Below are 26984 nucleotides of genomic sequence, written 5' to 3'. Positions count from 1 at the left end.
ATTATATAGAAGTGTTCAAAATACAAATATATATACACAAATATATATATAGCCCCAGAGCCCCCTATCACATGTGGACTATCTTTTCTATGCTCATACCCTTCAATATCAACAGCACTCAAGACACAACACAAATAGCCACATAGTTTAATAACAGCAAAAATGGAAGGAAAAAAGGTTAAATTTTCCTATATCAAGCCATTTGCTTCCAGTCTTCTCCCTCCTATCTCCTCCTGAGTGCCGCCAGGGAAATCAGGGATGAGAAGTGTATCCTGGATTCAGTCTCAGAATCACAAACTCTAACAAGGAGAAGCAGAGAATGGACAGAGAAGGAAGTAGTCTATCTCTGCTTGCTCACTTGTTGATGGTATTCTTGAATGCTGGGAAGACTCACGTCCATGGGCCCTAGTCTTTTCTTCACATCTCTATTCTCTGCTCCAAGATTTTAGTCTCCTCTTCAGGCTGGTATCCAGCAGTCTCAATCAAATGGCACCAGCTCCTTACTCCACTCCCCCTCCCTCCTTTTTTGGCATGACAACCCAGACATCTAAATATAAAAGTCAGCTGATGTTTCCTCCCCTTGGCATACCACTGTTGCTTGTATTAGACACCCCAAATCTCAAAAAGATTTTGTACTTGTTTCATGGACAGAAGAAGTGGTGACTATAGTGGAAAATGCAATGAATTTGAAGTCAGAGAATCTGGATTAGAATTCTAGTCATACACCTGTGTGATGCTGGGCAACTCTCTCTGGGTATTAGTTTCCTCTTCCACCAAATGAGGGGGTTTGGACTAGATGATCAACTTTAAAGCCTATACTATTACTCAGGCAAATTGTTATTTCTGTTTTGAGTCAGGGAAGAAACTAGTCAGGGGCAATAGGTGATGACAATGGAAAGAGAAGTAGGTATGTGAGTCCCTAGAACCTCCAGAAGAAAAGAAAGGAAGTCTGGCTGTGGCGGCATAACCCTGTAATCCCTTTTACAGGGGAGACAGAGACTGGTAGATTGCTTGATCTCAGAAATTCTGAGGTGCAGAAAGGGTAAAGCTACTTGTTTGTCTAAACTGTCTGGAACCAATATGATGAGAGAGAGAGAAAGAGAGAGAAAAAGAGAGAGAGAGAGAGAGAGAAAGAGAGAAAGAGAGAGAGAGAGAGAGAGAGAGAGAGAGAGAGAGAGAGTGTGTGTGTGTGTGTGTGTGTGTGTGTGTGTGTGTGTGTGTGTAGTATAGAATTCCATGTTATACATGCTGAGTTTGAGATACAGGTAGTATCAGGTGGTGCTGGCTAGCAGATAAATGGTTTAAGGGGACCCTGGAATTCTACCTTAAATAGAAGTTACAGGTGGCTGGCTATATATATTTGGGAATCACATGCATAGAGATGATAACTGAACCTATAGAAGCTGATCTCATCAGCAGAGAAAAGGTAAAAGGAAAAGAAGGCCCAGGCCAGAGTTTTGGAGACCAAAGAGCAGTCAGATAGGTAGATAGGATGAGACCCAAGAAGAAGCAGTGTCACAGAAACCAAGAGAGGAGAGAGTACAAAGTTGAGAAGTAGAGGGTTCAGCTATTTTAAAAGGTGTACAAAGCTCAAGGAAGAGGAGGACTGGAAAAAATAAATGGCCATCAGATTGAGCAATTAAGAGATTACTGGCAACTTTAGAAAGAATAATTTTACTAGAATGATGAGGTCAAAAGCCACACTGTATGACTGAGTAGATATTAAGGAAGAGGCAGTGGGTGTGGCTAATCTTTCTTGGTGTTTGGCAATGAAAAGCAGGATCAAAGAAATCATAGAATTTGAAGAAGCCTTCAAAGGCCATCTGATACAACCTTTACATGAATAAGAATCTATAGCATCTCCAAGGAGTCATTCAGCCTTTGCTTAAAGATTTCTAGTCTTTAAGGGGGGAAAACCAAAGACCTCTGGAAGTGCCCCCTTTTATTTTTAAATATATATTTAAGAATTTTAAAAAAATCTCATTGAACCTGTTTGCCTACAACTTTCACCCAGAAGGAATACAGGAAAATAGTTTGATGTAATAAACAGGGTCAAATGAAAGTGTTTTAATGATAGGAGTGGCCTACACATGGGAGGTAACCAGTAGAAAGGAAGAGACTAAAGATTCCATCCTAGGATAAATAAAGATGAAGAGAGGTTTCGAGGGGAGAGGAGAAAGCTGAGGCTGGAGAAATTTGATCTTCTCAAACAAGTAGGAGGCAAGGTCATCTGATGAGAAAGTGGTACAGGGGCCTGGAGAGAGGGGAAAAACTTGTAGTCACTGCAATAGTTAATCAGACATTAATAATGAAGGCCTAGCTGAAGTTAGAACAGCATTTCTGTTACTTCGGTGGCTTGGGAATAAAAGTAGAGAAGCTGTATGGCGGGGTAACCCAAAACTGAAGATCAGTAGGATGTGAAGACCAAGGAACGAGGGAAAAGAACAGTCCCTTGCTGAACAAGTTAACTACAGGATCAAGATTATGAAAAAAAGGAAATGAAGCTTAGAATAAGGGTGACAAACTCTGAGAACAGGAATTGTGGAAGTGGAAGTCATGATGAAGATTAAGAGAATGCTTAGGAAGAGATGGGGGAGGGATGAAAGGACAGGAGATTGTGATCAGGTAGCACAACCTCTTGAATCTTGGAGTTGGAATCAGGAGGAAGTAGATTAGAATCCTGTTTCAAACATTTACTAGCTATGTGACCCTGGGCAAATCACTTAACCTCTACTTCAGTTTTCTCATCAGTAAAATGAGGATAACACTCACCCCCACTCCCTGTTAGTTGTTGTGAGGATCAAATGAGATACTTATAAAATACTAGCTATTATTATTATGATTATTTCAGCTAATAGGACCTGAGCTCTATGGCATGATGGTCCCCACATCCTTTCCTAGTTTGCTCTGTAAATACGCTTGTGTTGTCTGCTTTAGACTGTATGTTACTGGACCCACAACACCATTGGACAATGACAAAAGCATGCCAGGCTGACTTGTGAATTCTTGAATACTGCCTAGAGTTTCCTCTCTACCCCCACCTTTGAATCTCTCCTACCCAACCAAGGCTGCTAAAGCCCAGTGTTTCTGAGGGCTCTTTAGGGATGGAGGTAGCCAAGGTTCCAGTAATGTTAAGACCCAAGGTAGAGTGTCTATAATAGGTTATTCCCATTATGCCTTCCTGCCCTGGACAACTACTACAATGTCTTAGGTTTCCCTAAGCTCAGCTACTTTACTGGTAGGGTCATCCCTAAGGGCTGCATCACAGGATAACATGGAGAGAGGAGAGCCAAAATGGAGTATATTTTTACATAAATCAAATTTGGTTCAAGGGGAGACTTGGAGTGGGGAAAAAGTCACAAATAGGAAGCCTGAAGGGGTATAATTTGGTGGCTGAAGAATGGCCCCACCTGATTTGCACTGATATTGGGGGTAACTTTTCAGGTTGATTGTATGTATCTATAAGAATAGTTATTAGTGGCCAAATGGTAGGGCCTACTCCTTGTCTGCTTATGACTTCCTAAATTCCTGAACCTGCACAGTGATCACTCTCATTTTCTATACCCTAGGGAAATCACTGCTCCTAAGGAAGTCCTAACTTGACCTTCCCTTTAGTGACAAGCCCTTATGCTATGAGGTCTATCTGCACTATCAAAGAAAATGCAGTTTTGAATTCTGAAGACAATTCATAATCATAGCTCACATTTTTATAGCACTTTAAAGCATATGAAGCACTTGAATTATCTCATTTGACCTCACCTGTTGAGGTGGGTGCCAACATTATCATCCCCATTTTAAAGATGAACTGAGGCTGAAATGATTATTTGCTGAGGATACAACTACTATCTGAGGGATGAGAACCAGGTTTTCCTGACTCCAAGTGCAAGGCTTTTTTCTGCTTTATCAAGCTGCTTCCCTAAATGTAGTAGTGACTTTGCTCCTCTAAAGATTTCCAAACCTCATTTGTTCTCTTCCTTTGTTTCAACATTCTCTTTCCCAAAACACCTCAGGTATGTAACCCAAACTTTAACAGAGCCAAGCTTTTGAATGAAGAAAGTTTCTCTTGCCACCAGATGTTTTTTATCTACTTGTCACAGAAACTATACCTCACATAAATTTGTTTCCCAAGCATCATTTTCATGTTCCTGTGCTCTCCTACTGTGAATAATGTGATTTTAGTTATCTACAAAAGATTTTTGTTTCCAAAGCTTCATATGCAATCCCTGACAACCATCCTTTGCTGATAAAGAGATGTGCTAAACATTGGATATTGTTTGGGGGTGAAGGACAAGATCTCTCACAGAGCCTGGCATGCCAGTGAACTGGGAAGATCATTCAAACAGGATCACATTAATTACTGTTTTCCCTTTGAAGCTTAAGATTCTCGGACTTCATGTTGATGACCTGCAGGGCACCATCATTGTTTTCAGTGTGATTATATTTGGCATTGGCTAATATGAGGTACAGTGACACGGAAGGTTTTTTTAGTCACAGAATCTCAATCAAAAGGGACCTCAGAGATCATCAAGTGGACCTCATAGCTGGGCAGGAGCACCTTCAACAAGATCCCTGACCAGTGATCTTCTGGCTTCCATTTAGAGACCTTTGCTAATGAGGAATTCACTGCCTCCAGGGACAGCCCATTCTGGTTTTGGATAGTTTCAATTGTTAAAAAGGTTTTGTTTATACAAAGCTGAAATCTGCCTTTCTGAAACCTCCATCCATTGCTCTACTTCCGAATTCCAGGGGCACACCAAATCTCTTTTCTACAACCCTTCAAACACCAGAAATCAACTACCACATCTTCCCTCTCCCACCCCCACTTTTTGGAATGTGTTCTTGTCAAACACCACCATCTTATACTTCCAACAAAATGCTGGCAATAACCTTTTTACATAGTTACTGCTGATTGGGCACTTGGGTCCATTTTCGTCATAAGTTCACATTAGTAACATTGCTGTATTATTTTTCCCATTTAGAAAATTTAAATTAAAACAAGACAGATGTTTAATAGAAAAGGGAGCAATGGGCTAATGGTTGCTTAGCAACCATCAGACATGTTTTGCTGCTTCACTCTGGAAAAGCCAAAATGGTGGTTATAATCTTCTACAGATTCCCTGGACAACTCAAGTGTAAATGACAGCTCCTTCTAGGCCTAAATTACTGTCTTCTTAGTATGTGCTAACAACCCTTCTGCCCCCCAGCCTATTACTTAATCAGAAGGAAAACTTCCATATTATCACCTCAGAAACACAGAACTTTTCTGTCTCTTCTTCCTGCTGATGTGCTATTTGCATGTTTTAAAAATACTTCATGGATGCTGTTTTCCTCATTGAACCCTCACTTACTGAAAGCAAAACACTACATCGGACACTGTCTGCTTTAGAAACCCTTTCCTCTAGCCTCTTTTCTAACCTCAAAAAAGACCTTGCTTATTAAGCATTCTATAGCTAGAGGAATGTCTTTTCCTTATATCTTTCCTCATAGTAAATTAGATGTTTTAGTGAAAGTACATTTAACATTTTAAGGTCCCAGTTGGCAAGGGATTTATCTGGATTGTAAAGAAATCTGACAGCTTTCCTGCCCCCCTCCAATTTTCTGAAAGACATTCACATTGCCCTTTGCTGAAAATCAAAGTCTCCTGTTAAAACACTGGGCAAACCACAGTTATATGGAGCTGGGGGAGGGGACATCACCCCCAGGAGAGCAAAAAAGGCACCAGGAATTCTTGCTGGGCAGGCTGAACCCCCAACGCCCAGAAAGCAATACATCTAGTACGTTCTTAGTGTAACTACTCCTGATAATTAGGAGTTGAGGTTAGCTTTTTCTTCACACCTGTAATCCAAGAAGCTTGATTACTACAGGGTAAGGGTAGAGTGGGAGTCTATACAGCAAAGAGATGCTTTGGGGGAGATGATGGAAAGATGGCTTAAAGTGTCCTGGCAGAACCAGAAAGGACCTGAGGGGTCATTTAGTCTAACTCTTTCATTTTATGAGGGGAAGGGACTTGTCCAAAGTGATTCAGGAAGGTTTATTCAGCTTTTACTAAGCATAAAGTGAGGAAATCAAATGGAGCCCAATTATCAGTCTTATAGCACTTAGAACTAGAAGGAAACTTAGAGACTACCTAGTTAAATTCCTTCATTTTACAGAGAAGGAAATAAGAGCCCAGCATTAGTGTCAAGGCAGGGACTATGACCCAGGTCTCCTGACCCTCACTTTAGCATTCTTTCAGCCATATTCTTAACATTTAGCTCCTCTCAAGGGTAGCAGCCTTTCTGAATAATGGAACCCTGATCTCATGACTCAAGAGGAGCAGCTGGCCTGGAAGGGGATGCTTGCAGTCCTTTCTGGCACACTCTAGCCCCACCCACTCATACCAAGCAGAGTGAAAGTCTGAGATGCTTAGGAAGGCACAGCTCAGAGGGAAAGAAAAGCTCCCTCTTTGGGGTGGAGGGAAGGGATGATACAAAAGCATCCACAGGAAGGCACATTTCTCCAACAGGGGCTGAGGAACCGTCTTCCACTTTGTTTTACAGAATCACAGACAGGGAATCAGCTGACTGGGGACCTCAATTTCCAGAGTCCTATGATTACTGATCACAGATCATAGGTGCCGTGGCAATGGTATCAGCTTCCATGACTTGTCATTTGGAACAGAAAGAGGTGGAGGGTATAAAGGTTTCTTTCCAGGCTTCCTATTTAAGTCAGGTTTAACTCACACTCAGCACCAGCCACCATAACCTTATTCTCAGATAGATAATGGGAATGAGGTACATCCAGAAGACACTTTAAATGTAGAATACACACTCTACTTGAAACTTCCAAGTTCTCAAATGCATTGGTCCATTACACTGGGCAAATCACATAAGCATTCTGGGTTTCTTTACCTATAACATGAGAAGACTGGGATCCCTTCCAGTTTGAAATCCCTATGATCTTAAGTCACTTAAGCCACTAATCACTGTTTCCTCAGAAAATGGAAACGATAATGCTCAGAGTGTTGTGAAAATCAAATGACATAACACATGAAGACCTTTGTACCATGATGCATTACATGTGAGCTACTGTGATCATCACTGTCATCATATTCTGAATACTGTTGGTTATCCATGTACATAGACTTAAGCCACCTCTTAGATCAAAAGCTCTTCAAGTACAGAATGAATTTCATTTCATCCTTATCTTTTGCACCTAATACAGTGTCTTGCACAGAGTAAGCACTTAATAAATGTTTGTTGAATTTAATAACATAAATTATAATATATGCATAAGTATAAAGAACTATTAGATCAGATGAGAAAAAGAAATCATTTCCAGCTGGGGGAGAGGAAATATTTTTACATAAGCAAATGTATCAGGCTCTGCATCAGTCAGTTTGTACTTTACCAAAAGACAACCTAGCTAGATCTTTTTAGTGATCCAGATGCAAGTGCACTTAATATTCACATCTTTTCCAAAACCAACAAAACATGAATACAAAGGAAATATCTAGAGAGAGTGAATATAAACAAGTAATCTGAATTTTAAAACATCTCCAGATAAAATATTGTAGTACTGACACATAAAAAAAATTGGAAAGATACATTTTCTTCTAGTTCCTGAAGATGAAGTTCAGTTTTTGAAAATGCTCTTACCATCCGTAGCTAGCTATGGCTAGCGCAGTACATGTTAATTCATATGAAAGTGTACAGGGAGAAAGAGAATCTCTAAGGAAACCAAGGCATTGGTCCCTGTTAGTCAGATCACTCCTGCATGATTTACAAGGTTTTTCACCTCAAGGATTGTTGGATCCACTTCTAGTAATGTATGAATTTCATAAAAATGCCTTCCACGGTGCACTAAAACATCTGAGGACTTCAATTAAGCCCTCTGCCTTGGGGAATAGAACTTTTATGTCAGCACACTTTGAATTTTTCTCTTTTTGTAGCAAGGCTGGAAAGGAAATAAGTGCCAGACTAGGATTCCAATTGAGTTCTTTGACACAGAACCTCTCTTTTCTTTTTAGAAAATAGTGATTTATTGCATTATATTCAGGACTACAACTGGCCTGTTTGGTGTAATATACACATATATTAATGGAATAAGATTCAGTATTTTTAGTCTACATTACAAATCTTTATCCTTAATTTACATGATGAAAGCTATGCAACAGTTGCAATGATTGCTCTCCAACTTCTATCTAAACTCTGGCATTTAAGGACACAACACTGTCTCTGGGATAGAACAATTGGACAAAATAGAAAAGAACTTGGGTTCTATTCCAAGCTGTTTGATGTTATTAGCTGTGCAGGTTAACATAGATCACTTAAAACCTCCACTTAAAACACTTCAGTTTACACATCTATAAAATGGCCAAAGTTAGATATGCAACATAACTATGGGGCATAATTCGTGTGAGAGACTATTTTTTCAGTTCTAATATACTTTCAACAAAAACCAGTAACTTGGCAGCTCTTATGCACAGCCCACTGTGCTAAGCCCTAAAAAAACATACAAAAACATGGATAAACAAGGTAATGTTCTAGTTATCACACCTGGTAGTCTGGTGGGGAAGATAAAATCTGTACATAAAAAATGTATGTAATAGAATATGACAAAGTGCGTAAGACGAGTAAAAGAGGCAATCATATAAGAGAAAAAAGCTGGAACAAAACTTCACTCTCTCATAAGGATATAAAAATAAGACCATAGGTGTAAAGACACATAACTTTCCAAAAGTGTCATATAAGCATAGGATATTAGAAGGATCATAGGATCAAAGTTTAGAGTGGGAAGGGACTTCAGAGGCCATCCGGTTAAATCCTTTCACCAAGTGATGAGGAAAATGAGGTCCAGGACTCCAGGAGTCCAGTGACTTGCCCAACATCATACAGGATAGAAACTAGAGCCAGTGCAACTAGAACTAAGATGCTTTTGAGCTTTTTAGGATAATGGAACACACCTCTGTAAAGTCTCTCAAATAGTCTTTTATTAGCAATAGTTCAATAACAGCTCTTCCATTACTATTATCACATATCAAAAGAGTATTAAGTATATTTTGAGTGTCTACTATATACCAATCCAAAAGCAGGTGCTGCAGAAGTACTGCAAAGAACTCCAAGCCCCAGTCCCTGCATTTGAGCAGTTAAAATTTAGTTAAAATTTTAGTTCAAGGTAGACTTTCGATAAACATTTATTAAGTATCTGTGTACAGGATACCATGATACAGATGTACAGCAAACACATGGCAATACTATACAATAAGCAAACGTGTGGTCCAGTCTATAGGAGTTCGAGAGGGAAAGATTATAGTGGGTGAAAGAAGGCAGAAATGGCTTCACAGGCAGCAGGTAAGAATTCAGTTATTCCTTAAAGAATGAATAGGGTTCTTATGGACTGAGAGGAAAGGGGGAAGTTATTCCAGTTAAGGGAATATCGTAAGAAAAAATGCAGAGTTTGAACTTGGCGTGCCTATTTATGAAGTAGAATTCCCTAGTTAGAGTAGAACCATTATCTCTAAAGCAGATTATATAGGTTTTTTTTTTAATCTATAAACTGCTTTCTCTAGTGTGAGTCCTACTCACAGTCCTACTCTGCTCTGGTGGAAGCTGTGCATTTTTAAAATCAATTTACAACCCATTCGGTCTTCATAACACTATAGATTGTTCCTCAAAGCCCCCAGGCCGTTCATGGAATCAAATGCTCATGTGACTTCTCATCTAGGAAGGTTCTAGTCTAGGAGTCACAGCTACTTCTGGATATATCTAGGCACAGAGCCATTGAGAAAATAGCAGGATACACACACACACACACACACACACACACACACACACAAACACAAACACACACTCATTCACACTCTCTCTCTCTCTCTCTCTCCCTCCCTCCCACTTAGCTATCATTATTAAGCTTTAAGCTCAGAAGAATTCCCAGAATTTGGCAACTAGTATTTTTTAAAAGTTTAAAAAAATCATGTCACTATTCCTAAACCACAATTTGATATGAAGACAGTAGCTCTTAATTCTCATGATTTAGTGATTCTCTCCGTGCCTTAAGTTTTCCTTCTCTAAAATGCAGCTATTACACTGCCCTACCTACCATGTTCCCTAGGTTATTGTGACAATCAAACAGTATATTATTTGTGAAAGTAAAGTCATAAGAGAGGCAAAATACTTTGATTTTAATTTCCTAAAATATCTCCCAGTACAACCCAAACTGGAAAATAGTCACTTGGGTCAGTCATGACTCTATGTTGCCCATCAAGCCGTTAGCTTTAGAACTGACACACACCCTAGAGTTTAAGTGAAATAAAACTACTTGAGAACATGCCAGAATTTAGAAATGAATATTAAACAGCCATGAGTAATTACAGCTTGTACCTTAGCTGTTTCTCAACCTTTAGTTCAATGAACAAGTATTAACTGGACAGACACACCTTTGTAAATTAAGAGTTGGGGAAAGATTACCTCACTCCATGCTAGTGATACAGAAGACCCCCTGTGGCAATTTAGTAAGAGCAGACCAATGGCCTTGGGAGGCAAAGGATGAATTTTCAATCTTGCAGCATTTGTTTGCTGCAGTCCTCAGAGTAGAAACAAAACAGTCAAAAGCATATATTTTTAGTCCAATAGCTTCCTCCCTTTTCTATGCTGTAGTCCCATGATATGATAATAACCATAACGATAATAATAGTGAACATATCTATAGTCCTCACTCTGCAGATTAGAAAACTCAGGGCATAAAAGCTATAAAATAAAACAATAAAAAATAAATTTCAGTTTGAAATATTATCCCTGTTCTACTTGTCCTCAACTCCCCTAGAATCTTACAAATATCAGCAAAAATGTAATTCATTGTTGTTCAGTTGTTTTAGTGGTATATGACTTTTCATGACCCCATTTGGGGTTTTCTTGGCAAAGGCACTTAAGTGGTTTGCCATTACCTTCTCCAGCTCATTTTACAGATGAGGAAATTGAGGCAAACAAGATTAAGTGACCTGCCAGGGTCACATAATAAGCATTGGAGGCCACATTTGAACTCAGGAAGATGAGTCTTCCTGACTGCAGGGCTGCACCTTATCCACTGTGCCACCTAGCTGCCCCCACATAATTAATCATCCTCCATCTATTTCTTGACTTTTTACAAGTATATCTGACAATATGTCCAATTGTAATAATAGTAAAGTCTGTGCATTCATACAACTGTAATAAAGAACACAAAATACAATTTAGTAATACAATCCCATTGCAGCATAGAATTTATACCTTCATAGCGTCTTCACTGCACTAAGAGAATGAAACACCACTGCTTCTTGCCCAGCAAGGGCCTTCATTTTGAAACCAGACTCAAATTGCTAAAGATGCCCTTTTAGATTTCTTTATGGTAATTTTGGCCTGATATGTGTGGCTGCTGCTGGCTACTAGTAATTTGTGCTATTCACAGCAAAATTCCCATGGTGTTTTCTATTGCTTTTAGGGACTGAAGGAAGACAGATCATAAAGGCTGTACTTCCTTGTCTCTTGCACTAAAGATTTGTTAATATAAAAATATTAAGTTAAATCAAGTAAATTATTTCATCCATAGGCTGTCTGTAAAAGTTAGTTCAACAAACATTTACAAAATGTATCCTGCATGCCAGGGATCGGGATTTGCCTCGAAGAGTCTATATTCTATGTAGACAAAACAAATAAGCACAAAATACATGCAAAAGTAAATACAAAGCAATTCCTAGGGTAAAGACACCACTCCATGAGGGGAACAGGTGAAGTCTCATGTAGAAGGTGGCACTTGAGCTGAGTCTTGATAGAAGCTAAAGACAGCATGTGGTGGAAAAGAGGAGGGGGCATGAATGAAAAGGCATGTAGATAGGAAATGGTATATCATACATGAAGAATGGTGAGTAGGCTTGTTTGGTTGGATCATAGCCTATGTGAAGGGTAATGTGCAGTAAGCCCAGAAACAGAGACTAGAATCAGACTGTGAAGGGTAAGCAGAGTCTGTATTTTATCTGAGAGGAAACAGAACTTTGGGCAGGGAAGTCAAATGTTCAGACCTGTGTATCTTAATAATATCAATTTGGCAGTTATACGGAGAATTCAGAATAGAGTGGAAAGAGAATGGACTAATTAAGAGGGTATTATAATAGTCTAGGCAAGAGGTGATGAAGGCCTGAATGAGGGTGGTACCGATATGGAGAGAAAATGAAACAGATACGAAAGATACTATGGAGGTAAGACAAGATTTAGAAAACAATTACATGAAGAGGTAAGGAAGAAGAGTTGAGAATGACTCTGACATTGTGAACCTGGATAACAAGAAGGATGGATCTACTTGTAGTGATGAAAACAAGTAGAGAATTAGGATTTTGGGGGGAGAACAGAGGGAAGATAATGAGTTCTGCTTTAGATACGTTATGTTTCAGATGCCTTATGTGGCATTTGATTGGAAATATCTAATAAGTAGCTGGTGATATGGGACCAGAGCTCAAGAGAGAAGGGAATTGGACAGACAGATCTGGGAGTTGTCCATATAGATAATTGAACCCATGGGAGCTAATGAGATCAGAGACTGAAGAGAAAGAAGGGAGCCTAGGACGGTGACCTCAGGCAAACCTACACATAGAAGGCAAAGCATAAATGACAAAAAAAGAATAACTGGGAAAAAGTGGTTAGATAGGTAGAAGAACTAGGAGAGATCGCTGTCAGGAAAACCCAGAAAACAGAGGGTATCCAAAAGCACATGGTGGTGGTCAGCACCATTAAATGCTGACAGAGGTTTAAGAATTATAAAGACAGAAAAAAAAAGGTCATTGGATTTTGCAATTAAGAATAGATCATTTAGGTAGGCAGACATTTTCCTATATAATTCTGTCTACTTAGACAAAAACTTTATTTTAATACATGGATTTCTGGTGTTTCTGAAAAATACAAGTGATAGATTCAGATGCAACAAGACCCTGGAAACAGGATTTTAGCATAATTTCATGCAGAAATACATGCTCTTCATCCTTCCTAAATAATTAAAATGGCATTGGTGGCATAACATTAATCATTTAAAGTACAAAATAATTTTGTGCTACATTTATGGAGCACTTTGTTTTTTTCAAAGCACTTTCAGATCCATTATCATATTAAGAAGGCACTGATGCCATAAATACCCAGCACTGGTTCAATCGACATTTGGTTTTGGAAAAGATTTACATGTACATACTTTGTCCAAATATTACTATTTGTTTCATGAAAGTCATGGCTAAGACTTTAGTAGAGTGTAAATTTTAAGCCAGAGAATAAACAGTTGGCTTGAAAAAATACTAAATTGACATGCAAAGCATTTGTTGTTCTGCCAGATACTAAAAATAAAGGTGACTTGTGCCAACATGGAAAACTTGAAGCATTTCAGTTGGTTCCAGAACCTTGGACAATGGAGGTGTCATAATTTTTTCCTGTGTAAGACCTGTCTCCATGTCACCTATTTCTACAACCTTCAATTTATTATTTCTTTAAAAAGGAAAACAAATTCTACAATAAAAATGGCACGTTATTTGTAACATCAGCTTGACACAGAAAGATTTTGGGGCTGTGGAATTTGTATTGTAGAAATTTTATACCACTTTTCTGTACGCATACTATGAAATTTTGAAGCTCTTCATCACTGGGAAACAGTGAGGTTTAAGTCTGGTACTTATTTGGCTCTATGATTTTTCTGAATCTATGTCTTCATCTATCACATGGAAACAAGAGAGTAACACTTGTACTGCCCCATCACAAGGTTTTTTTTTTTTTGAGTATTAAAAAAGACAGCGGATACATAAAACTTTGTAAACAAAAATACACAATTTGTACTAATGTATTATGTATTCACTTTAAATTTATATCACTAAACATTCTTAGTATTTTACAAGTGAAACAAAGTTTACTGCACTAAATAAAATATAGTATCAAATGACAAACGAAAAACACGGGAACAACTCAAGCAAAAGATATTGAAGAAATAAAATTTGTTAGTACATAAGTATTATCTGAAGACTTGATATTTGACATTCTAAGCCAATGTCCAAAGTTAAACAACATTTTATTCCTGTCCCTGTCTTCCCCATTCATATCTGTCTGCCTCAAAAATAGAAGCATTTAAAATATGGAGTTAGAGATTCATGATCAGTTGTAGAAACCTGTTTAGCTACTGATTTACAACCTTGCCAGTGGTATTTAACTCTGTCATCAGAACTAATTATAACTGGCCTTAGATTACCATATTCAAACTCTCCTCTTGGTGAAAGAAATAGAATGTTCTACTGAAAAATCAGAAACATCCTGAGGGCTGCCCAAGAAAAATGCACTGCAAACTTTAGTTCTCAGAATCAATGCTGTAAAGCTTGAAATTACTATTCTTTGGTAAGTTGTTTTAGCCTGAAGTACTTAAACAATAAATCAGTTACATTAATGCCATACCTGTGGCCTGAAACATATTAATCTCTGTTAACAATAACTGACATTTACATTACTAATTTAACTCCAGCATTCTTGGGGCAGTAAATGTATATGTAGAAGCTTCAGGTGGTAGAGTTATGACTCTAGAATATACCCTTCTCGCTGAGAACAGTATGGAGAACGTTAATAGCTACACATGTGTGTAGCATGATCACTGTATCAATCATTTTGTTTTGAAAAATGACAGAGTAAAATTTCTAATTCATATGATACAAAATGGAGAGGCAGCATGCCATAGAGAACAGTGAGCTGGCCCCAGAGCCTGGGAGATCCAGGCCTCCACTTGGCCACACTGTGAGTAAAATACCCTGAACAGAAAAGGGGCTTGTCTGGCCTGGTAGGGAAACAGCCTCATCGCTTGCTCTCTACACAAATGAAATCAATGAGTGGCTAAAAACATCCCACGTGGGATAACGCATCTGCACAGGCAGCTCAAGGCACTTCCGACAGTGCACTGAGAGCAGGTGTGGTAGATTCTAGGTTCTCCACTGATTGCTTCGGCATCACCTCTCCCACCTCTTTCCACTCAGACACAATTGTTCAAAAGGACCCCCATATTGTCCATGAGCTGGACTGCCACGGCGGCAGCATTCAAGCAGCATCCAGGAGCTCTGAACTCCCTGGCCCTTCCCCAGACCTGAGATGATTTCTATATCCTATTCCCTTAGAGCCCTTTAACAAGTGCCTTAAAACACAAAACTCCTTAAGGCTTCAAGAAGTCTAACATGGGGAAATTTTAGGCAGTCGGAAGATCTTTGAGTAGTTTGACTTTCTAACACTTCTCAAAATCTTGCCATGTCAGTTACTAGGGTTGAACTTGTGAATCAGGAAGGATTTTTAGCCTTGAGCACTACCCCTGGAGTTAGACAATGCCTGAAGGAAATCGGCCTAAGGTAAGTAGAAAAAAAGAATAGGTAAAAGGAAAACATATTCCCTAGCCTTTCCATTTGCACAGGTTTAACAGTTTTCAAAGTGCGTTTTCACTGGTGTGTTACTATAATCCAGTGAGAGAGCAGATGGCAATATCCCAATTTTACAAATGAGAAAAAACTAGAGCCTAGAAAGATGAAATGATTTGCTCAAAGTGACACTGTTAGTGGTGGAACCTATACTAAAAACAAGTCTTCTGACTAGTCCTCTGATGACTAGTATATTCCTCTTTCCATCATATCACAGTTACAACAAGCACAGCAATCTTTCACTTTTTTCCCAGAAAATTATGTTTTTAAACAATGTATCTGATAAATCAGAGAATTAATACCTGCTGCTATAGAAAATTTTCTCTGAACAAAATTGTAGATATTTCCCCACAGAATAGGTCTATACAATGGTTAGTATTACAATATGCCACTTTATCACCTCTATTAGACATTTAGAATGACTTTGAATATAACAGGGATTCTATAAATGGCATATAACTGCACCCTCAAAGATATGTCATGTATAAAAAGAAAAACAGAAACTGAAAAACAACAAGATGTCCAGTTCAGATTCTTAAGATGAATTATAAAGCTGGGTAAAAGAGCTCTTGAAGTTCTATTTCCTCAAGGAATCATCATTCCTTAAATGGACAACAATGATTTTTATGACCTCAAAGAGCAATAACCGTTCCCTTTCCCCCAAACCCAAAAAGCAACATTAATGCTCATAATGTAAAACTTACTTAATGCTTTGGATAGTACAGTTATATTTCACTGTACAACTAACTGTTCAGGAAAAGTTACATAAGAACCAAATCACGCTGAATAGAAACTACAGAGCACTCTAAAGAGCACTGTACTGACAATTAATAAGACCTTGGTTCTAATCCTGATTCTACTAATGACTGACTATGATTTTGGCCAAGTTATGTTATGTCTCTGAGTCAGTATCTGTAGCCACAAAAATCCTCAGGTCTACTAGTCCATGATTCCAAAAATCTTTTGAGATATAATGTGTTAAAATATACATTCTAAAAATTCAGATTTGTATTTGCTGGACTTTCTTAAAGGCACACCTGCATACCATCTCCTTGAATATTTTATGTATGGCATTCAATTCATATTTATATTCACATAAAGAATCTGAGTTTGATTTTTCATAGTATGAACTGTGTATAACCCCTAAAATGGTTTCGATTAGATAACTGGAAGTCATTCAAAGGAATTAGGATTATTTGGCCTCAGAAGACAACATTAGCTGATGACAATGGTGATAAGCTCTTCTCCACCTCTGAGAACTGAGACTAACACAGTGATGTGATCTTTTCTTCTGGAGAACTTGGTGCAAAGAATAAACATCCATCTGTGGGATGGCTTATGTCCTCTGTACAAGATCTTTTGAAGTTCATTTTAGAATTCTGCAATGCTAGCATATTTTCACATACTCTACTAGCATATTTTCACATACTCTACAATGACAGGTAAGATTATCTTTCAAGGTATCTACTCTCCAAAATAATTAAGAGTAAGACAGAGAGAGAGAGAGAGAGAGAGAGAGAGAGAGAGAGAAGAGAGAGAGAGAGAGAGAGAGAGAGAGTGTGTGTATGTGTGTGTAAACAAAGGGAAAGAAGAATGAAATAATACAAACCATATTTTTAAAGAATTTAAAACATTATTTTCCAAATAATATCAAAATGATTATCTATTTATCAATATCCAAACTTCATGACTAATAGGCTATCTAAGAAGAACATTAAAATTCAAATAACCACAGGGATAAAAGAGACAATGAGATGGGAGTAGTCTATGTCTATTCTCAGGAAGAATTTAAAGCAAAGCAAACTGTATGACATTTTCCATCCTCAAAGCTACTTAAAATTACTCATTGACTTTTACCAGACAGCCATGGGAAAAACAAAACCAAACCCAATTTTCTAGAAAAAAATATTTAGACAAAACATCATTTGTATTAGAATTGAATGTTTCTTGGCTGGTGCGGTTATATGCTCTTAGGCATACTTATGACCTACTTACTAACAAATAAATACAATTATTTTTAAAAAAATCTATGAGGATAATTTATGACCATAAATATTTAAGTTACATGGATCTCAATTGCTAAATATTCATCAAACTGTGGAAAAGCAAATAATTTTTGCTCCATATAAATATATTACTCCAATAAAGTCCAACTGATACCTTATCAGTGCAAGTAATCCTGAGTCCTGCAAGGCTATTACCGTAAGTTTGGCAAGGCTTGCTCACAGAATATACCTGTTCTGACCACCAGCCTAACCATGCTTGGAAAGGACCATTACCAGATGGAAGCCACCAGAAGACAAAATTACTTTGGCCATGGCAATCAAAAAAATATTATCTGCTATGGCACAAAGAAGGGTTTCAATGTGAACCAATAGCAGGTATATCCATATCAATGATTTCATTAATACTTTCAGCACTGATGTATATATACATTATTTCTCTCATATTTTTAACTATATTCTCATATTTATTATGAAAAACTAATTTTTTTAAACAAAATAATACACATTTTTTAAAAGGCTGAAAAATAGGGAGAATTGACCCACTAATCTGATGTTTACTTTCTCTAACTGGTATCAGATTTAGCTAGCTCCCTTTGAGCAGTAAGATACCACTTTTCAAGGACGAAGGCCTAGTTACATATATCCCATGTTGCTTTTGGTTTCCCATCTCTTCTTTGCTTCAAACCTAAAACAAAAGTACAAATCACCTATTCATTATTAAAGCAATTAAATAATTAAAATATTTTTTAACAGGTAATGAAGTGACATTAGATTTGCTTTAATTTTTCAAATACTTCACCAGTTACAAAATAATATCAAAATAAGATGAAGAAAAATCTCTATATTTACAAAGCGATAAAGATTAGGCAACGATATTTTAAAAATAAATCAAGATTGCACAAGTACAGTAAAACACACTGGCAATATTTGTGTGATTCATATGGCTATAACACTAATTATAACCTAAATTTTGAAGTGACTTACCCCCATGCAAGTTTCTTCTTTTTTTGAGCCTCTTGGGAATTTTCAGCATCTTTTTTAGCTTTTACAAAGTTGCGGCAAGCAACAGCTTTGGCAATTTTTACACCAAGCTAAAAGAAGGCAAAGAGAAAAAAACCTCACTAATATTATAGCTAATACAAGAGCTACTTTGAACCTAATTAGAATTCAATTATCCAAAATCTGAGAGTAGAAGAAGAGATCAATTTCTACATTTTAGAGATGCTAGTGGCTTTGAAAACCTTTACGTAGGTGTAGCAACATTTAGGTCTCAAATCACTCTTTTTCCTGTGATAATCATATGGAGTATAATGGGAAGACTAAAATATTTACTTCCCAATAAAGATCTTTGCTCTATATCAGGCTAATCTTTATACCACATACATACATACAACAGTTGTTTCCCCTTCTTTTTACCTTGCTCATGTTTTCTGCCCTTTGTTGCTAACCTAAGTCCTCTCCATTAAATGTTTTCTCATTTCAGCCTATAAAGATCTCTCTTCTTCCTCTGAACTAGGTACATACAACATACTTCCGCCTAATTATATATATTTTATATTGGTTTCTTGTCGCTTCACGTGTATATCTCCCAAATCAAACTACAACCTCCTCAGGTGCAAGCACTTTGTGTGTTCTACTACATATACCTTACAAAGTCTTGCACTGTGCTAGCTGTTAAAAATGCTTGAGTGATAGTATAATATGTGTGCGTGCGTGCGCTAGTATAGTGTGTATATATATATATATACGTGTGTGTGACCTGAGTGATAATATATGCCACTCCTATCAAAAAGAAAAAGATTTTTAGCATCTCCATATATATAAATTATAATATGTATTACCATATTAATAATTATGTATATTGTAGAAGACACAAAAGAGATGAGATAAAATGAAATATTTGATACTAGAGTCAAAAAAATAGCCCCTGGATCTTACTGGGGGAGAGATTACATAATCTGACTCACATTTTAGGAAAGTCACGTTGGCAGCTGTGGGGAAGATGGATTAGAATCAGGAATGACTTCAGAAAAAAAACAGTTAAAAGACTATTTCACAATTCAAACAAGAGGTAATAAAGGCCTAAGCTAGGGTAGTGGCTATGTAAGAGGAGAGAAGAGGATATATAAGAGAAGAGTTGGAGATAGAAATGACAAGCTCTTGCAAGCGAATGGATACACAGAGTAAGAATGAGGCTAAGGCAAAGATTAAGAATCTGGATGACTAGGAGGATGGTGGTAGACTCAAGAGAAGTAGAGCAGATTTTGGGGAAAAGGTAACATAATATCGTCAGCAACCCATCTTAATTTCTGCTTATCCTATGTGACTCAATTTGTCCTACCTGAATGAAAAAGTGGGGCAGGGAATTTACTCTCTGTAGGGTCCCAGAGCATAGAGCCCATCCCTTGGGGCTAATGATCTAGAAGAAAGGGTGTGAGTATAGTGGGAAGAGGTAGATAGGAAGGTGAGTAGGGTGAGAGTTTTACTTGAGCAGCAGCTAATGAAGGTGTCTAGACTGAAGTTAGGTTATAATCAATCTGAGGGACTACTAAAGCAGGGAAAAAATTAGGAACATGTAGAACTACTCAGGAGTACAGTAGGAGTGCTGGTCCACAAGGGAAGAAGGGTCTGCTACACTGCTAGAAACAAGCCCCAGCATTGACTATAGCAGGAAGGGTGGGATGCAATCTATTTTTCCACCCTTGAATGATTACTCCTCTTTCCCCCCTACTCTCTGCTCTACACCCCCACACTCTCCACACTTTGGAGGCTACTGGTATAGGCTACTCATGTGGTTTTCTTCTTTGGAATACAAATTACACACGTGGACCAAAATCGTTTCAATGTGCTGCTCTTTGGTGTTATCTTTAAACTGATATTCATAAAAGGAAATCAAGTGTTAATGGTAGTCCACATAAAAAGACAGGAATTTTCAGCATAAAGTTGTCTAAATAATTGCAGGTCAATGGAAACAATATTACAACCAAAATAAGAATAGCAAAATTTGGTCAACACTAGCTGGCAAAGCCACTGAAAAAGAAATAATGATTCTGATTTAAGAGACAGGCTAATATTTATTCCAAATGCTAAATCAATACTACAGGACCTAATATAGGTGCTACCTCTTAGCCAAAACAAAGTCAAACTCCACAGTAATGTCCATAAGAAATCTTGGATAATTTTCACAAGAAAAATTACGAGTGATTATCTCCAGAAACCCTTTATACTTTTTGCTCTATTTTCCTTTTCCTGTTCTTGGCAGTTCCTAACACTTAAGTCAGCATGAACATAGTGACAATTTTAAATAACTAAAAGGTCTTTGGTACATCGGTTAACTAATAGAAAGAAAACTTCAGAAGAATTTTGTGGTCTAGTTTACAGTTAAGCTAATTTACCACCACTCAAAAATTATATTCTTCCCTAATGAAAAGCTCTCATAACTATGGAAAAAGAAGTCTGAATTTATGCCTACTAAACTAGCTACTGTGAACTGATTGGAGCTTGCCATTTGAGTTTTCAAAATTCACAATACCTACTTTTATGTATAAGGTTCACAAAAAATCATGAAGATTTTTTAAAAATTTTGATTTCATTCCACTGAACTCTAATGGAACTTCAGTATATTCTACTGTTTTGCCAAGATCCCTGTGGGCACTGAATAATTGATAGTGATGCTGCCCTATGAAAAAGCGCTCAGAAAATTTTTATCATGCAACCAAATTTGACTTATAATTTGTATACTTAAAAAAGATAAATGATTTGAACCATTAATAGCATTTGCCCTCAACAACATAATGAAATTCTTTTCTAAGATTACTGTAAATTAAGACGTACCTCAATACCAACATTTTAAATGATGGAAATTTCTCAATCTACGTTACCTGGACCATGAACAGACAAATCGGAGTACATATGACTGTGTCAGGACATGCAGTTATTTGATTTAAATGTAACTTAATCTTGACATGGCCTTATATCTAACAATTTAAAAGCTCTAAGTTTCCCAGCTACATTAAACCCAATCCAGGATGATACTTCACCCAAAGATTTAGAGTACATGCTTTTTAAGACAGTATAAACTTGCTTAAAAATAATACATTATAATGCATTAAACAAGTATTGGCATGAGAAGGCTCCATCATTTTATGAACTGTGTAAATAAAAGAAATCGACTGGGTACACAGACAATGCATTCGAACAGTTCCGTTCTTTTAAAAGGTCAACTTCTACCTACATTTTACATGAGTTAGTTTAAACACAATATTCTGTACCTGACAAACACTAAAAAAGCATGCTGTCTTTGTTTTCACAAAATTTAATGACAGACTCATTTGGATGGTAAATGTAATGAAAAATGAGAGTATCCTTTGTATACTTAAAACTTAATATTCTTCATTTATTTCTCTGCACACTGAAAAGAATGAATGTTTTAGAATAATTAAGATATAAGAATCTCTGTGGAACAGACAGTCTAGGGATAAAGTATTATATGAGGCAAGATGACCAAGTTCTAATTTTCAGAACATGAGGATAGATGCAATAAGACAATATTACAAATAAATATTTTGTGCAGGCTCAGGGTTCCTTTATACCTCTGGCTAACTCTTGTACCTTCATGCCCCAACCTAAAAATCACAAAAGCCTGGTCAATTGCCTTTGTTAAAAACTGTTTTGGGTCATTACACAACTCAATAGCAATACAAGGTAAAAATAAATAAGAAAATATGGATAAGAATATTCGCAAAAATGTTTTGTGTAGCTAAAGTATCAGCATTTTCCATATAGAACATCCAATATTTTGCTGCATTTTAATTAAGGTGTCTAAACATTATCACAAAGAACTGCAAATTGGTCAGAGCACGCAGTAAGGAAAATTAAGCTCTAAAGGCTTTTTATCACCATATTTCAGGAACCAAGGGTGTAAAATGTTCTAATTTGGGATATATTAAAAGCCATAAAAGGTCTTTCAAAAAGATTAATGGTACTTTGCTTGGATTTAAGATAAGGGCTTTAGCTGGTTGGAAAAGCAGGGCCCTGGCTAGACCCTTGAGGCATTCATCTTTACAGCCACTTGGAAGATTTGTAAAAGCGTCTGCATAACCTCAAGCAAACGCACTGCGACATTTTTTTAATTCCTTTCAATTTTACAGGTTTAGAGTGTGTAAATCATATTGGGTAGTAAAACAGATATAATGGCTCATCCTTGTAACATAGTATAGATTTTTAAAAGACAAACTTTAAAAATCAAATGAGTTTCTCTGTAGTAAACTCTTGCCATTATAAAGTTTGCTGATAATCATTTGAAGCATCTGACTTGAACAGCTTAATCTAGCATGGCTCTAAACTTCTTATCCATTTAAGAAAATATTTTACTCATCTCAAAATTACTACCTTGTAACTAACAGATTTATGAATCTCTCCAACCCCCCCCCCACCTCATAGCTTTTGGACACTTTTGAGGCACTTATTTAAAAATACCAATTATCATACTTTAACTTTTCATGGAATAATAGGTCTCTATGAAAAATATTTATGCCATTCTCTTTTGTTCTTTAATTAAATGAAAACAGATGTTTTCTGAAGTAAAGCGGAACCATTACTGGAGCACTTAAAGTGTTAAGGTCTTTAATTTTTATATCAGTTTGGTCTACAATTCCTGATTGTCTTTACTCAAGCTCAACATTAATGTCAAGCAAGTTACCTAGGAGACGAAAGAGATCAAAGAGACAAAAAACCCTCAAATGTCTGATTAATCAAGCCTGCAAACAGCTTATTTCTTTTAGCCTGCATGCAAGTATGAAAATGAGATTCTGGGAGCCGAACATTGTGCAGATTTGTTCATTCTTATCAGAACAAAGCCAGCGGCAGCTTATTTCATGGATCATTGGCACTGTCATCAGTGCTACACAGAACGGGTGACAGCTCCTCATTTTGAGGCTTGAACAAAATTAGCAAAAAGTCGGCACAAATTAGCCTCTCATCTTTTTAGTAATATGACATTATTCATTTACTTTTTATCCAATTTTTAATTTTTTCTTTGTCAGCTATCCCTTTCTAGTGTTTCCTGCATGGCATCATAAAATGCTTTCTAAAAACAGGCAGAAAATAGCTGAAATTGAAAAAATTATAATAAAAAGTTCAAGGCAACAAAAATGGAAAGCATTTCCAGTGACTTATAACATTATAGTTTCTGCAACTTTCAAAACTTTGCACAAATGCTGATGTGTTTAATTTGGAATGTCATGTAGTTAAGGGCTTTTATGCAATTAAGAGGCAGCTTATACTATAGAATAAAATGTAGATAATAAATAAAGAATGCATTTTCAACCATTTCAAAATTTCATGAGATAAGTATTGTGCTAAATTCAGGAGATGTTAAATAGAAGATGCATATTCACATTGGTCTTGTCATCTCAGGACACCTGAGAGATGTCCCATGTATTTATGTTATCAAAGAAATATAAAGGGATCCATTCTTTTAAGCATTGATGTTAATGGAATCATTACCTCCCTTGTTACAGAATGTAACAATTTCATTATGGGATCATATCTACACGTACAAGTAATGTGTTTTACACCAAAAACTGTACAATAAATATTACTCAAAATGAACCATTTGTATTTCAAAATGCATTCCAATGGTTTGAGTGTTTTTAAAAAATTATCAGAATAAATATATGAGTCGCTTAGTCAGATGAGTTATGAAATGCCAATCCTATGTGGTTTTTGAAATGGAAACAGTACACTTTCAATCATGTACTCAACATTGAATTCACTGGGTAATACTTTGTATAGCATCTATGTTAATTATGGCTATGAAGACTTCAAATTATATGTATACTACTATATTATGCTACAGCAGAGGGAGAAAAAATGTTTTATTATTTAAGTCACTATTAGATATAGACCTTTATATTCAAGCAACTTCTATTCATAAGGGGGAAAAAAGCATTAAAAAAATTAACCATAAGCTGTTAGATGCTTTACACAGTCCCCTTATAAGAAAGACAGTTTTTTAAAAAAGAACTGTAGTACTGTTTTCAGCAATTTCTTTATCTCTGTTCTTCTAAGTAAGAAAGCTTATTAACAAGCTTTGAACTTAAAATCACATTTACAATAATGTGCCATCAACAGTTTTATAAGCTAATTAGAAAAAGATTAATTAATGACTGGCTGCTAATAAAATGGCAATCATGAAGAAAGAAACCAAGGGTGCTAAGCTTCAACTACCACCAATTAAGAGCTAATTACAAACAAATTATATATGTGTTTTGCTGTGGGCTTTAATTTACTAAAATGGTTTTAATTAAAAGAGAAAACATGCTGATTAATTGAACTGCAGAAAAAATCTACAGTATAAACTGTGCTTTGTCTGTCTCTTTAATTAGACTTGTAACATTTGAAATCTTTTTTTTAAGGTTTGTTAAAAGCACAGATAAACATAATTAAAAGAGAGCATAAGGAATGCCATTCTAGGTGATCACCCAATCATATACCAAAGGTTAGAAGAAAACATTTTTGATAAAAAGAGATATTTTCAAGCATACTCTGAAAGCCTGGGAAAAAGACTCATCCTTAACTAAAAGTGTAGGTATTTTAAAATATTACAATGTTCTAACTTTTATGCTATATAATTAAAGTTCCTAAGTAGGGATTAAAAAACCCTTTAAGCTAGATGCAAAGGAATGTAACCAAGAAACACCTCTTACCTGAATACACTCATATTAGTCTCTATTTGCTGTGCTAAAATATCATCTTCTAATTGACTAAGAGAAGTCTCTGTAGGACTTCATGAACATGCAATATATGCCCCAAGGACAGAAGAAACCAAAAGGTGAAAAACGAAATAATCTTTTATGAGCCTCCTGCCCAGTGGCTAGACTAAAGATTTTAAGAAGCACTGACAACGATCAAAGTCAAATGAAAAGTGATTCAGAACAAGATATCACACACACACACACACACACACACACACACACACACACACACACACACACACACACACACACACACAAACTTATCCTATCCTACAGGAATGATGAAGCTTCTAGTCAGTGAAGAGCTTATCCTACAGCTTCCCCTCCCCTTCCCCCAATTTACTAGGTTCATCTTTATCCACTGATCCTTATTAACACACCTAAAAGTAGCTATTAAATTTTATTCCTTAATAGAAATTATTATAAACATTGAGGAACAGCATCCACAGTTAAGACAGATTACATCTCATAAAATGAAAAGTAAAATGCATCTCAGCAGGGTGATTAAAGATTATCTGATAACCTTGTATATGTATTGGTCACTTAAAAATCTTTAAAAACTTAACCTTTTACTTTAAAAGCACATTGCACATAGGATATTCACTAGCACCATTAGAATCTGCAATACAGTTTCCTTTCACAAAAAAAAAAGTGTAATTAGAGGTTTCCTATTTTAAATACTGCATGTGTACATGGTTAATTTACATTTAATGTGCTGCACACTATTTGCTCAATTTTAAGTGGTGAGAAATCACAATTACTAAGAAATCAGAAAGATTATCTGATACCTATTACAATTTAAGAGATTATGAAAATTCAATAATAACTACTTAATTGAGATATACTGTTCTGCTTCATGTTTAAACAAAACATTTTACCCTGGAAATACTGGCTATCACTATACTTTTACATGTAGGAAATATGCATTAAAGAAAGATGGTGAAAGCAATTTTGCTGCTTTCATTTTCAGATGACAGGCTTCAAACAAAATAATAAGCCTGCTTCACTGAAATAGCTGACTTTAATTTCTCTAATTTTCTCAGCTTCTCTTAAGTCAGTCCTAAAAAAATTGCTGCTTTAGAAATATCACTTCCTAAAATGCCAAAAGCAACTTTGCAGTTAATCATTTTAATAGCATTATTCCTGTTTAGAAGAATTAATAATACTTAAAAAAAAAAGTAACTGGATTGGGCAATACTACTAATGCACTTTGACAGGTAAGCCTAATGTCAAAATTGTTTTATTGTTTAGGGAGTTTTTGCCTTCATAGTTAGACAATGAAATCTTAACATAAAACTAAGAAAAGAAAAACAAAAGATCTACATTAACCAGAGTATTCTGAGGATCACTTGTGGCTGGAGAACAGTAGTCCACCTACATACATCTATTCTTAACAAAACTAACCTTCCTCAGAGGGAGGAGTACCTTATATGCTAAGATAAAATTCCGTAGCTTTACTTTACACCTCAAATCAGACCACTTTCACAGTTAATGTGAAGTTGTTCTAATAAGAATATATGATATGTTTATAATCTAGCCTGAAAAAAAAATCATTTATCCAAATCTTCAGAGCATTTATTTCATTCGAGTATTAAAAACGTAACCTAATCATTCTGAGCTTAAGGCCAAAAATATTTTTCCCATACTATTTAAAAGATCAGCATTACTATCTTTACCATAAAGTTTACTACTGAAGAAAATACATTCTGGCAAAGTAAAAATCAATAGACTCAAACTTATTTCTAATTCCCCAGATATGTTTAAAAAATCAATGACAATAACTTGGTTCTTTTA

At 36.3% G+C, this 26984-nt stretch overlaps 1 protein-coding gene across 3 annotated transcripts in view; it reads right to left on the bottom strand.

Annotated features, from left to right (window-relative positions):
* Window positions 1-8949: 8949 nt before the first annotated feature.
* Window positions 8950-26984, bottom strand: part of FAM204A (family with sequence similarity 204 member A) — a 46078-nt gene continuing 28043 nt past the window's right edge. For all 3 annotated transcript variants that reach the window (XM_020988192.2, XM_020988191.2, XM_078151036.1), the window contains exons 7-8: window positions 18418-18524; window positions 8950-18118 (exon numbers count right to left, since the gene is read on the bottom strand). In XM_020988192.2, coding sequence (XP_020843851.2) covers window positions 18067-18118; window positions 18418-18524 — 159 coding nt within the window. In that variant the 3' untranslated portion in view covers window positions 8950-18066. The remainder of the gene's footprint in view (window positions 18119-18417; window positions 18525-26984) is intronic.

Source organism: Phascolarctos cinereus, unplaced genomic scaffold, assembly GCF_003287225.1.
Source record: "Phascolarctos cinereus isolate Bilbo 61053 unplaced genomic scaffold, phaCin_HiC Scaffold_3;HRSCAF=262, whole genome shotgun sequence".
NCBI classification, from domain to species: domain Eukaryota; kingdom Metazoa; phylum Chordata; class Mammalia; order Diprotodontia; family Phascolarctidae; genus Phascolarctos; species Phascolarctos cinereus.
The sequence above is the reverse complement of the archived record's forward strand: the minus strand, read 5'-3'. Positions and strand labels throughout refer to the sequence as shown.